At 57.5% G+C, this 11,208-nt stretch overlaps 1 protein-coding gene across 1 annotated transcript in view; it reads right to left on the bottom strand.

The window, feature by feature from the left end:
• The window catches only part of HECTD3 (HECT domain E3 ubiquitin protein ligase 3), an 11,420-nt gene extending 5,417 nt beyond the window's left edge, over positions 1–6,003 (bottom strand). The window contains exons 1-12 of the mRNA XM_044677107.1: positions 5,631–6,003; positions 5,044–5,204; positions 4,080–4,172; positions 3,678–3,860; positions 3,398–3,583; positions 3,233–3,315; positions 2,708–2,873; positions 2,402–2,483; positions 1,917–2,099; positions 1,786–1,838; positions 1,016–1,080; positions 350–453 (exon numbers count right to left, since the gene is read on the bottom strand). Of these exons, the coding sequence (XP_044533042.1) occupies positions 350–453; positions 1,016–1,080; positions 1,786–1,838; positions 1,917–2,099; positions 2,402–2,483; positions 2,708–2,873; positions 3,233–3,315; positions 3,398–3,583; positions 3,678–3,860; positions 4,080–4,172; positions 5,044–5,204; positions 5,631–5,960 (1,689 nt within the window). The 5' untranslated portion in view covers positions 5,961–6,003. The remainder of the gene's footprint in view (positions 1–349; positions 454–1,015; positions 1,081–1,785; positions 1,839–1,916; positions 2,100–2,401; positions 2,484–2,707; positions 2,874–3,232; positions 3,316–3,397; positions 3,584–3,677; positions 3,861–4,079; positions 4,173–5,043; positions 5,205–5,630) is intronic.
• Between the last annotated feature and the right edge of the window lie 5,205 nt (positions 6,004–11,208).

Genomic DNA, 11,208 nt, shown 5'->3' with positions numbered 1-11,208 from the left:
GGGGGACTCGCCCTTACAAGCTGCAGCAAGTCATATGACCCCGGTCACGTGACAGCCTCTGTTTCCTCATTTGTAAAATAAGCTGGTGAAGGAAAAGGCAAACCAGCCCGGTATCCTTGCCAAGAAAACCCCAAACAGGGTCATAAAGCATCAGATGTGACTGAAAAAGGGCTGATCGCCCCATCCCTTCCTCCCATGAGAGGCCCCTCCCCACGGCCCCTCCCCGAGCCTGACATCTGAGCCCCCGAAGGCTGTGCCGCTCTCTGTGCATCTGGGGGGGGGGGCTTCCCGATTTCCCACCTCCCCCCCCCAGAACCCCTTCTCATTCCATCTTCCACCACTGACCCACCTGATTGGCCGTGCGGACGAAGAAGGGCAAGGGGACGGGAGTGTCGGCCGAACTGGGACACAGCTCCTCCGACATGTCGGCCAGGCTGTCCCGGAAACCTCCCCCTGGAATCACAGAGCCACCAGAACCAGAGTGACGGCTCTCCCCAGGCCCGGGGCCTGACCCGAGCCAGAGGACCAAGAAACGTCCTGGGACGAGGCTCCAGAGAGAGGGGACAGACTGACCCCTCTGGGGGGCCAGGGCTCGGCTTCAGCCGGCTTCGGAGAACAGGACCAGGCAGGTAGGGGTGTGTGTGTGTGTGTGTGTGTGTGTGTGTGTCTGTGTGTGTGTGTGTGTGTGTGAATGTGAGAGTGTGTGTGTGCGTGTGAGAATGTATAAGAGTGTGCACGTGTGTGTGAGTGTGACTGAGTGTAAGAACGTATGTGAGAGTGTGTGTGTGTGAGTGTGACTGTGAGTGTGAGTAAGAATGTATAAGAGTGTGCATGTGTGTGAGAGTGAGTGTGTGTGAGAATGTGAGTTTGTGTGAATGTGAGTGTGAGTGTGTATGTGAGTGTGTGCGAGTGTGTATTGGAGGCAGAATGGCAGCGAGGGTCACCTTTCCGCCGTCCCCCCAAGCTAGGCGGCTCCAGGAAGGGGCGCCCCCAGCCCTGCCCGTGCCCGGCTCACCTTGGTCAATGATGCCTTCGGCGATAAACTTGCACTCCCACCACTGGTCATAGCGCAGGGGCCACCTGCCGGAGGGCGGGTCCTCAGCACCCAGCCTGCTTCTCGCAGGGCCCGCCCTTGGCACCCACTGCCCCGGGGCATGGACGGACGTGACCCCCACCCCTGGGACTCCCAGAGCTGGGAAGGGGCGGGGGGAAGCAGAGGCAGAGAATGGGGAGCCCCCTCGGGTCCTCCCCTCCCCCTCCTCTGTTTGATGGGGGGCTGCACCCCTGATGACTGAGGGGTCTCTGCTCTGGGTTCTAGATGTTCCCTTCATAGGGAGAAGCCTGGCACGGATGCTGGGAATTGATGGGAGAAGCTGCGGGGTGAGCCTGGATGAGAGGAGGACTGGGGGGCGCAGGAGAGCCACCAAGAATGACGGGGAGAGGAAAGGCAGATCCAGGAAGGATAGGCTGTGGTGGGAGGCAGTGAGCTCCCCGTCCTCAGGGGAAGCTGCCCGGCCAGATGCCAGCGCCATTCTCTGCTCTTGCCCCTGGCACACACCCTGCTACCACAGTGGGAGTACTCGCACCCCCCTCTTCAGAAGCCCTAAGCCCTGTCTCCTCCAAGCCCAGCACGGTGCTTGGCACACAGCAGGTGCTTAATAGATGCCTATTTCATCTCCAGGATGGATGAGCCCAGAGGAGAGCCTTGAATGCCAAGCCCGAAGGGATGCCTGTGGCTTGGTGGGGTTTGCAGCAGGGATGCGGAGAGGCTGTCCCAGACTGTACCTGTAGTCCAGCGGCTTCTCGTATTTGTCAGACGGTTTGAGGCCCTCATATACCTGGGGGAGGGGGAGGAGAGCGTGAGACCCCCCTCCCGTGGCCCCTGCCCCCCCCCCAGCCCCCAGCCTCAGGCAGACCTGGGTGAAGACGGCGTTCTTGCAGCTGGTGTCTCGGGCCGGGCAGTCACGGTGCTCCATGGCCAGCCGGCGGTTGATGTACAGACGGGGCATGATGCTGGGCTTGCCGGTCTCAGAGTCGCGCAGACACTGGGACACGAGGGCTGGGCGCCGGCGAGACAGCAGCAGGAACTGCTTGACTTGCTGGGGAGGCATACAGTGGGTGCTTAATGAATGCATCTCCTTTGTAAAATGACAGCTGCAGGGAGGCCCCATCTCTGCCCCTCACCCAGAGGGGAGGACCTAGAGGCAGGGAGGCCTCAGTTCAAATCCAGCCTCAGGCTGGCTGTGTGACCCTGAGCGAATCACTTAACCCTGCTGGCCTCAGTTTCCTCCTCTATAAAATGGGGTTTGTCACAAGGATTGATGGGATGACATTTGGGGGTGCAGCCACAGAGAGCACAACCATTTGGACCCAACCTCTGGGGTCTCTGCCAGACACTCACCTTGATGTCACTGAAGGTGCCCAGACTGTAATCCCAGGCGGGCACGAGGTGATGCAGGACGCTGTCGAGGACCTTGATGAACCTGGGGGGCGGCAGGCGCACAGGATGCAGGAGGAGCCCGGCCAGAGGGAAAGAAGGGGGTACCCTCCCCCTGGAATCACCCTGGCCCCAGGAGGAGGGCGGGAGGGAAAGGGGTGTCCCCCAGAGTCCCCCTGGGCCCAGGAGATGTTGGGGGAGGGAAAGGGGTGCCCCCCCAGACCCTCGGAGGAGGGGAGGGAAAGGAGGGCTGGGGCCCGGCCTGGGCACCTCTGCAGGAGCACGGCCCGGCGGTACAGGACCTCGGGCGCCGTGCCCTCCAGACGCGGGTAGCGCACCAGGCTGGCGGGCTGGAACATGTCGGCGCTCAGCCCCAGGTCGCGCTGCCGGGAGGACTTGATCTTGACTCCTCGAAGGCGGACGTCGATGCCATCATCTGCCGGGGAGGGACGGAGCGTGACCCCAAAGCTTCCTGGGCCCTGCGGGCACCCCAGGTACGGCAGGCTCTTCTCTCGGGCCCACACGCAGGCACCGGGTCCTTCTCAGACCCCCTCCTGCCCAGGCGCCCCCCCACGGCGAGGGTCTGCCCTCTGCTCTGACCAGGGCAGCAAGGCGGCACGGGGAGGTCACGAGGGCCAGAGTTCAAATCCAGCCTCCAACTAGCCGTGCAATCCTCGACAAGTCCCCTCACCCCGCTGGCCTCAGCTTCCCCATCTGTAAAACGAGCCGGAGAAGGAATTGGCCCCCCCTCTGGGATCTCTGCCCAGAAACCCCCCAGGGAGGGCCCGGGCTCACCTCGGCACTCCACGATGCGGATCTCCACGATGGGGAGGTGGGCGGTCATGTCCTCCAGCACGCAGACGTCCCCGATGAGCGTCCTGGACACGGCGGGGGGAAGGGGAGAAAGAGGTTGGGGCGGCGCGCTCGGGGCAGGCCCCCCCGCCCCCCGCCCCCACGTACTCGTCGATGGCCACGTCGCTCAGTTTCTTCAGGTTGTCCCCCTCCCCGCCGTACACCACCACGCGCTTGGGCATGAAGTTGTCGTCCGTCGTGTCCACCGTGAGCAGCAGCTTCCTGGTGGGAGGCCCGGGGTGAGGGGGGGTCCGTGCCCGCCAGGCAGACCCTGGAGCNCTCCCACTGCTGGGGCTGCCCCTCAGGGTCACCTCAGGCTTGCAGAAGCTCCGGACACTCGGGCTGTCCTTGGGGAGGCCCCCAAATGGAGCGGGAGCTCCCCGAGGGCAGGCCTGGGGCCTTGCCATGTGCCAGGCAGGCAGCCGCAACCCTCACCGTGTAGGAAGACACGTCGATGCTCTCCACATACTGCTTCACGCTGCCCAGATTCTCGTCCTCCTTGCCCACGTGGTCGTACAGGAAGTGCACCAGGTCCTCGTCGCACTCGTACGTCCACGTTGGCGGCACGTACCTGCCCCCCCACCGGGCTCTGGTCAGGCCGGGCCGAGATCCCCCAGCCCGTGGCACCCCCCAAGGCCCAGAGCCCCCCCAAGCCCAGAGCTCCCCCCCAGGCCCAGAGCCCCCCAGGACAGGAAATGACAGCCCAGGGGCTGCTGGGAAGCCTGGCTGAGCCACAAATCTACCCCCAAATACAATACCCCGCTCCATTTGGGGGCTCCCCCCAACGTACAGCAGCCTCTGCACCGCCTCGGCATCCTCCTTCGCAGGCTGAGGCCGCGCGCCCAGGCGCAGGGAGTACGTCAGGTCCACCACCTGCTCCCACCTGCAGCACCAGGAAGGGCAGCTAGAAGGGAGCCGGCCCAGAGCCCCGGCGTGGCCCTGTTCCGATCCAAACGTCTGCCTGGCTCCCCGGCCCGAGGAGGAAGGGAGAAGCTCCTCAGGCGGCCTCCGAGGCTCCCACCTCCTTCTCCAGGGTTACTTCCCATGACTCTTTCACGGCCAGATCCCAGACAGATCCCAAGCGGGGCAGCCAGGCGGACAGCGTCCAGCCTGGAGCCCCAAACACTCGGCTTCCCAAGTTCCAACCCGGCCTCTGACGCTTCCTAGCTGGGTGACCCTGGGCGAGTCACTTTGCCTTGTTGGCCTCAGTTTCCTCCTCTGCCATATGAGCTGGAGAAGGAAATGGCGACCCCCTCCCATATCTGTGCTAAGAAAACTCCAAACGGGGTCACGAGGAGCCTCTGCAGAGGAGACATGACCAAACCACAAAAATATTCCGGAAGGAATTAGTTTGGGGCTGGCTGGTGCCCTGGCTGGAGCACTGGGCTTAGTGTCAGGAAGACCTGAGTTCAAATCTAGGCTAGGCAAATCACTCCAGCTCTGCCTGCCTCGATTCCTCAACTGTAAAACGGATAAATCGGTGCCCAACTCTGAGCACTCTGGGACCAGCGCAGGCTGGAATCTTGGTAAGTTCAGACTGCCTCCCTCCTGCCTTCCCTCCCTCTCTCCCTCCGTCCCTCCTTCTCTCCCTTCCTCCTGCCTTCCCTTTGCCTCTCCTTCCCTCCCTCCCTCCCTCCTTTCTTCTCTCCATCCTTCTCTCCCTCCCTCCCTCTTTCCCTCCTTTCTTCTCTCCATCCCTCTCTCCCTCCCTCTCTCTCTCCCAATGCACTGTCAAAGGAGCCTCTCGGGCTGACCTGGCCACGGGCCTGTAGTCCACCCCGAAGAGCTGCTGCTGCCTCTGCAGGCAGTCGGTGGAGGCCACGGGCACCAGGCGGTCGCCGCCTTCGGCGTTTTTGCAGGCCAGGAGCCAGCCTTCAGGGAGGTCGCAGCTGCATCCGAGCTCCACCAGCTGCTCCTGGAGGACAGACCGCGTAGGGGGGGGAGGGGTTGGAGGCTGGACACCCCTTGAGGCTGGCCCTGGAGCCCTGCGGAGGTTCAGGGGCCTCCACTAGCCCCTTCTCAGATCAGGGCAGGGCAGGCAGCCTTGTCTGGGAGACCTGGGGGATAGGCTCTGCCCTGCCAGGGGGCCACTAGGATCACAGGTTGGGCCTCGGGAAGTCCTCCCTCCCCTCCCCTTCCCCACTGGTAGTGTGTGTGGGGAGGTTCTCAGTTCAGGGCTGCTCCGCCACCCCTACCCACCCCCTCACCCCCTCGGGCGGAGCCGGAAGCATGGGCAGGGGAGGTGCCTGCTCAGCTGGGGGCAAAGGCCGGCAGCAGGTAAATGCTTGGTGTCGGGAGATGGTCGTCCCCCTCCCTGCCGCCACCCCAGGGCGCCCCTCACCTTGGTGAGCTTGATCCAGAGCCCGTGGCTGTTGCACAGCTCCTCGCCCGTAGCCCGCACGCAGCCCCCGCGAGGCACCTCGATGCTGCCCGGGCTGTCGCGCCCGGCACGCCTAGCGGTGGACCCTGGCGCCGCCCAGACGGGCAACACGCAGCGAGGAGGCCCGGGGCCCACGGGGTCTTTGCACAGTTTGTAGCGGACCTCCAGGGGTACGAAGGCCAGCGGCCTCGGCAACGGACGAGCGGTGCGGAGGCAGCGGGCCGCCTCCTGCAGGAAGCGCACCCGGCCCAGTAGCCCGTGCGGGGACTCACCTGCGGAGCCCCCAGCCATGGCCAGACTTCTGAGGGGAGGCGGGGAGAAGGGGAGGGGAAGCCGGCTGAGGCAAGAGCGCGGAGGCGGGACTCGAACCTCCGACCCGGCGCCCAGCTGAGCAGAGGAGGCGGCGCAGAGCCGGCGACCTCCGAGCCGGCCCGTAATAACCAGCGTACTCCCGCAGAAGGGCCGTATTGCCCCGAGGACTCCCGCAGCACCTCAGAGTGCTGCTCCCGGCCCCGCCCCCCCACTGACAGGAGTTCTGCCACAACTCTGAGGCACGAGAAGCAGCCCGTACCCTCATATATTTGCGGGTGCTGTGCTGTAGGAGAAGCAGCCTGCACCCCCATATATTTGGGGGTCTACATTATGAAGCGGGAGAAGCATTGCTTTACAGTGCCCGTTGTCCATCCACTGACACCTACTGACCAGTTGGCCCTAGCCAAGTCACTCCTCTCCCGGGGACCCCACGACCTCCACCAGATGGCAAACTGGCGGCCCCCCTCTTTCCCCTCCCCCTCCGGGGCTACCGAGCTGTGGGCTGCCAGCCCTGCCCCCGCCCATCTCTCCTTCCACAAGGAATACCCTCCCCTCCCTCCCAGACAGCTCCTCTTCCATCCCCTCCATCCAGCCGCTTCCCCCAGAAGCCTGTGCGAGCTGGACCGCCCCCGCCCCGGCACTCAGGGCCTCCCCATCCCTTGCCTTCCACTCTCCCTGGCGGCTGCCCACTCTGCTCATGGACGTTCTCCCGGAGCTCCTCCTGTCCCGGAGTCTTCGTCTCCAGCCCCGCCCTCACACTCCGGGCTGTCCACCTTCTGATGCTGATGCCTCTCAGCTCCTCCCTCACCCTGAAGCTCGCTATGGCTCCCCAAGTTCCTGGGGCCTTCCACAATTCCCACTCCTTCAGCAAAAACTTCTCGCATTCTTCTGGAGTCTCCGTGACCCCTAAACCATTCCTCATTTCATCCAGTCCCTCATTGCAATCCTTCGGCTCCTCAGTGCTTTGCCCTGACGCTGCCCCTGACTTCAGGCCCACAGTGAACCAAAGCAAGTCAAGTCAGTGAGGTTTTTTTTTTTTTTTAAACCCTCACCTTCCATCTTAGAATCAATACTGTATATTGGCTCCAAGGCAGAAGAGCGGTAAGGGTAGGCAATGGGGGGTTAAGTGACTTGCACAGGGTCACACAGCTAGGAAGCATCTGAAGCCACATTTGAGCCCAGGACCTCCTGTCTTTAGGCTCAGATCTCAATCCACGGAACCATCCAACTTCTCCAGCCAAATTCCCAATTTTCTCCACTTTGTCACTAACCTTCAACCTCTCTGCCAAGAGTTATGAACCCTAGTGTGTGAGCAGCAGGGGGACTTTTGTTCACATGTTCTTGCTCTATCTTTGAGGTAAATATCTTCCTGAAAAAGTTAATTGATATGAACTGGTTCAATAGATCTAGGATGCCCCCCCAGCAGATGGAGAGAAATTCAACTGGTGGGGATTTGAGCAGACGGCTCAAAAAAAGACACCCCAAACCTCTCCGGGTTGTCCCTGGAATACTGAGGGGTAGACGTGGCCGCTCTTCCCTGGGTTGGGGAGCCACAATGTACATTACACACTCTTTTTTCCTTTCCTTTTATTATTATTATTATTATTATTTAATTTTTAAAAAATATTTTCTCATATTTACCTGATTCATGTTTTTTCCTTCCCCTCTCCTAGAGCTGATAAGCCATTCCACTGGGTTGTACAAATGTTACATGATACACCTTCCCTAGACCCTAGACTCATGTTGGCAAACCTATGGCACGCATGCCAGCGAGGGCACTCAGAGTGCTCTCTGATAACACGCACTGTCACCCCAGCACAGAGTTTGCCAGAGTTCCTTACTAGAAAGCCAGAGGGACAGGGGGCCAGGCTGCTCCCCTCCCCATCTCCATGCAGTTTACAATTTGGACACTCAGCCTCTAAAAGGTTCACCCTCACTGCCCCAGACCCTCCAGCCATCTCCCAGATCTCCCCTCTCTTTCTCCCTTTCACAAAGTGCCTCTACTTCCCTTTATCTTGGGTTCTTCAGCCTTTTGCAGTCTGGCTTCCAGTGCTTGAATGGCCCCTTAATTGCCAAATCCAACATTCTTTTCTTGGTCGTAATCTTTCTTGAGCTTGAGCAGCATTGGGCCCCACTCTGGACCGCCCTTTCCTGGGTTTTCCAGGCCCTGTTCTCTCCCTGTCCTCCAGGTTATGCTTAGGAGGTGTCACCTCAGCCTTGGTCCTGAGCTTCTTTCTCTTCTTCTCTCATCTCCTCAGGGAGCTCACTGGCTACCGAGGGTTCAGCCGTCATCTCTATGGAAGTGATCTGTGCATCCATAGATCCGACCCTGAACCCTCTTCCAAGTGCCAGTCTGGTATTACCAAGCGCCTTTTGGATATCCTGTAGACGTCCTGAACTCAACATGTCCCGGATGGAATTGATGCTCTTTCTTCCTTCCAAACTTTGCCATCGTTACAGAGAGACCCCCATCCTCTCCCTCCCCCAGACTCAGAGTCTCAGGTGTCATCCATGATTCCTCCCACCCACCCTCTATTTAATATCTTCCCACACAGCTCCCAGGTCCCCTCATCCCTCCTGAGCTCCCTGGTACGTTTCTGTATTTAATCTAGAGGCACGCGTGTGTTTGCATTTATTGGAAGCAACTGGTGGTGCAGTGGATGGAGCACTGGTCAGGGGATAGGAAGATCTGAGTTCAAATCCAATCTCAGACACTTGCTGTGACCTTGGTTAACTTGTTTGCCTTGGTTTCCTCAACTGTAAAATGGAAATAATAAGACTTGTACCTCTAATAATTGGTGCCCCAGTCATAGCCTTCCCACAAATAAATCATCTAAGTTTCTAATAGCATCTCTCTCCCAGGGTGGTTGTGAGGTCCAAAGAGATTAAAGTGTTTGGCACACAATCAGCACCCTATAGGTGCCATATATGGCACCATGGAACGGTGTATAAGAACGTGGACACTCCTCCTTTATCCTGCATATATTTATTTTTACATTGTCTCGTCCAGTTGCCTAGAAGTTCCTTGAGGCTAGAGGCCGCTTCCCTTCCCTTTTGCCTTTGCCTTTCTCTCTCTAGTGCTCAGCAGAGCCAAGGACACCCCAGGCCCTTGTTGGAAGTCCTACCAAGGGGGTGGAAGAGTGGCCATCCAGCCAGAATTCCAGGGACAACACTTGTTCAGGGCGTTGTGCTACAGGGAGGAGAGATAGATTTGTGGGCAGAGAGGAAGGATCCAGGGAAGGGGAAGGGGCAAAGCTGAAGCTGCCAGAGACTGAGGGCATGACGCCTGAGCAGGGTTCTGGTGAAGAGAGGAGAGAAAATGGGATCCAGGGAGAAGCATTCACTTTGGAAGCAGGATAAAATCCAGTGTTCAGAGTGCAACACACTCTCCCAACACCCACTCAACCTGGTAGAAGAGGGTCCCAGAGGGTGGCTGCTCTCTGTCACCCTTAGAGTTCTAGGGGCAAACCTGAAGATTTAGGGAAAGTTTCTCTAATGCTATAACTCATGAGCCCCCACCAGAGTGCTTCCCTTAATGTGTCTTCACTCGATAGCAATTAGCCAGATTTTATTAGCTTTTAAAAACATTTACTAAGGTGATATAGTAAGAACAGTTAGGATGAAATACATATGGGGTGCAGTGGAAGGCAGGCTTAAGCCTGCAGAACACATAAGATTTCTTCTAAAGTGATTCCCTCTCAGGAGCTTGACCAGAACTGTTCCCGCCACTAAGCTAGTTTACCACTCCAATCCCTGGAATCCTTACAAGTCTGCTATTTTATAGGGGCCCCACAGGGCAGGGCTGAGACTTCTCAACCACTCTCATTGCCCTTCTTGTGTAATGTTTTAATTCATCAAATAACCTTCATTTCTTCCAAATGGATTAAAGATTAGTTTAATGTCTTTGATGGATTGATTCAGTATTTAGAGATGCTCACTCAACTTGATTCCTTGATTGGTGATATCCTCTCTGCTCCACACACCTTTATAAAAGGAAAGACAGGGAGAATGAGCTATGATACTGACTTCATGGCAAATAGATACCAGAAGAGGGAAGAACATGGGAAAGGAGAGGAGGAAGTTTGTCACAGGCCCTGTTCGAGGGCCCCAGAAGGATTGCTGAGCAGCGGTGAGAGCCCAGCAAGGTTTGGGACCAAGAACCAGGAGTTATTTGAAAAAGGCTTGATTTGGAAGCAGCTACATGGCTCAGTGAATTGAGAGCCAGGTCTAGAGATGGGAAGTCCCCTGTTCAAATCTGACCTCAGGTACTTCTCAGCTGTGTGACCCTGGGCAAGTCACTTAACCCCCATTGACTAGCCTTTACCTGTCTTCTGTCTTGAAATCAATACTCAGTATGGAAGACAATAGTTTATTTAAAAAAAAAAAAAAGAAAGAAAAGGCTTGATTTGATCCATTCTGATCCAATAAGCCTTGATAAAATACATAATAATATGTATTATATATAGAATATAATCATCATCATCATCATCATCATCATCATATCATTAAATACATCCCAGAGACAAAGAGGTGTTGATCCTGAAAGTGAAACAGCAGAGAACAAAGAGTGAATTCTAGAAAATATTAAGTGGTTTAAGAGTCAAGGCTGGGTAAGGAGACAGATGTCACTGGAATACCCAGTGAGATGAATGTGCATAAAACGCTCAGCATTATCATCATGGTCATCATCATTATTATTAAGTAGGAAGGGACAGTCACTTCTCAGTTTCTTCATTTACCAAATGAGGCCCTGGAAAGCTTCTCCTCCTAGAAGTCACGGGTCATGTGTCCCCTGGGCCAGCTGGCCCCTCACTTCCCACCTGGCTGCACTGCTATGGACTTCTCCATCACTCCCAGGCTCTCCCCCCCCCCCCCCCCCCCCCGAAGAATGTAAGCTTCTTGGGAGCAGGGACAATTTTTCTTTTAGTTTGTGGTTGTGTCCCCAGCCCTTAGCACAGTTCCTAGCATACAGTAAGTGCATAATAAATGCTTGCTGACTTGACTTGCTCTGGATGTCTCTGTCATCAGTCTTATTGAATTCCTCAGGCCCTTTCCTCCAGCTGAATCTCTTCCCATGCCTGGAAATTTCCTCATCCCACCTTGGCCTGGAAAGGATGACCAAAGGGCAAACCCTGGGCTGATGTGTCTAGGAAAGGGCTACAATCCTCCTACAGACTCCGTGGGGGCACAGGCTGAGTCCACAAAAGCAATGGAATCTTCCACTGAG

Source organism: Gracilinanus agilis, chromosome 4 (genome assembly GCF_016433145.1).
Source record: "Gracilinanus agilis isolate LMUSP501 chromosome 4, AgileGrace, whole genome shotgun sequence".
Taxonomy (NCBI): Eukaryota; Metazoa; Chordata; class Mammalia; order Didelphimorphia; family Didelphidae; genus Gracilinanus; species Gracilinanus agilis.
This window is presented reverse-complemented; position numbering and strand designations above follow the sequence as displayed.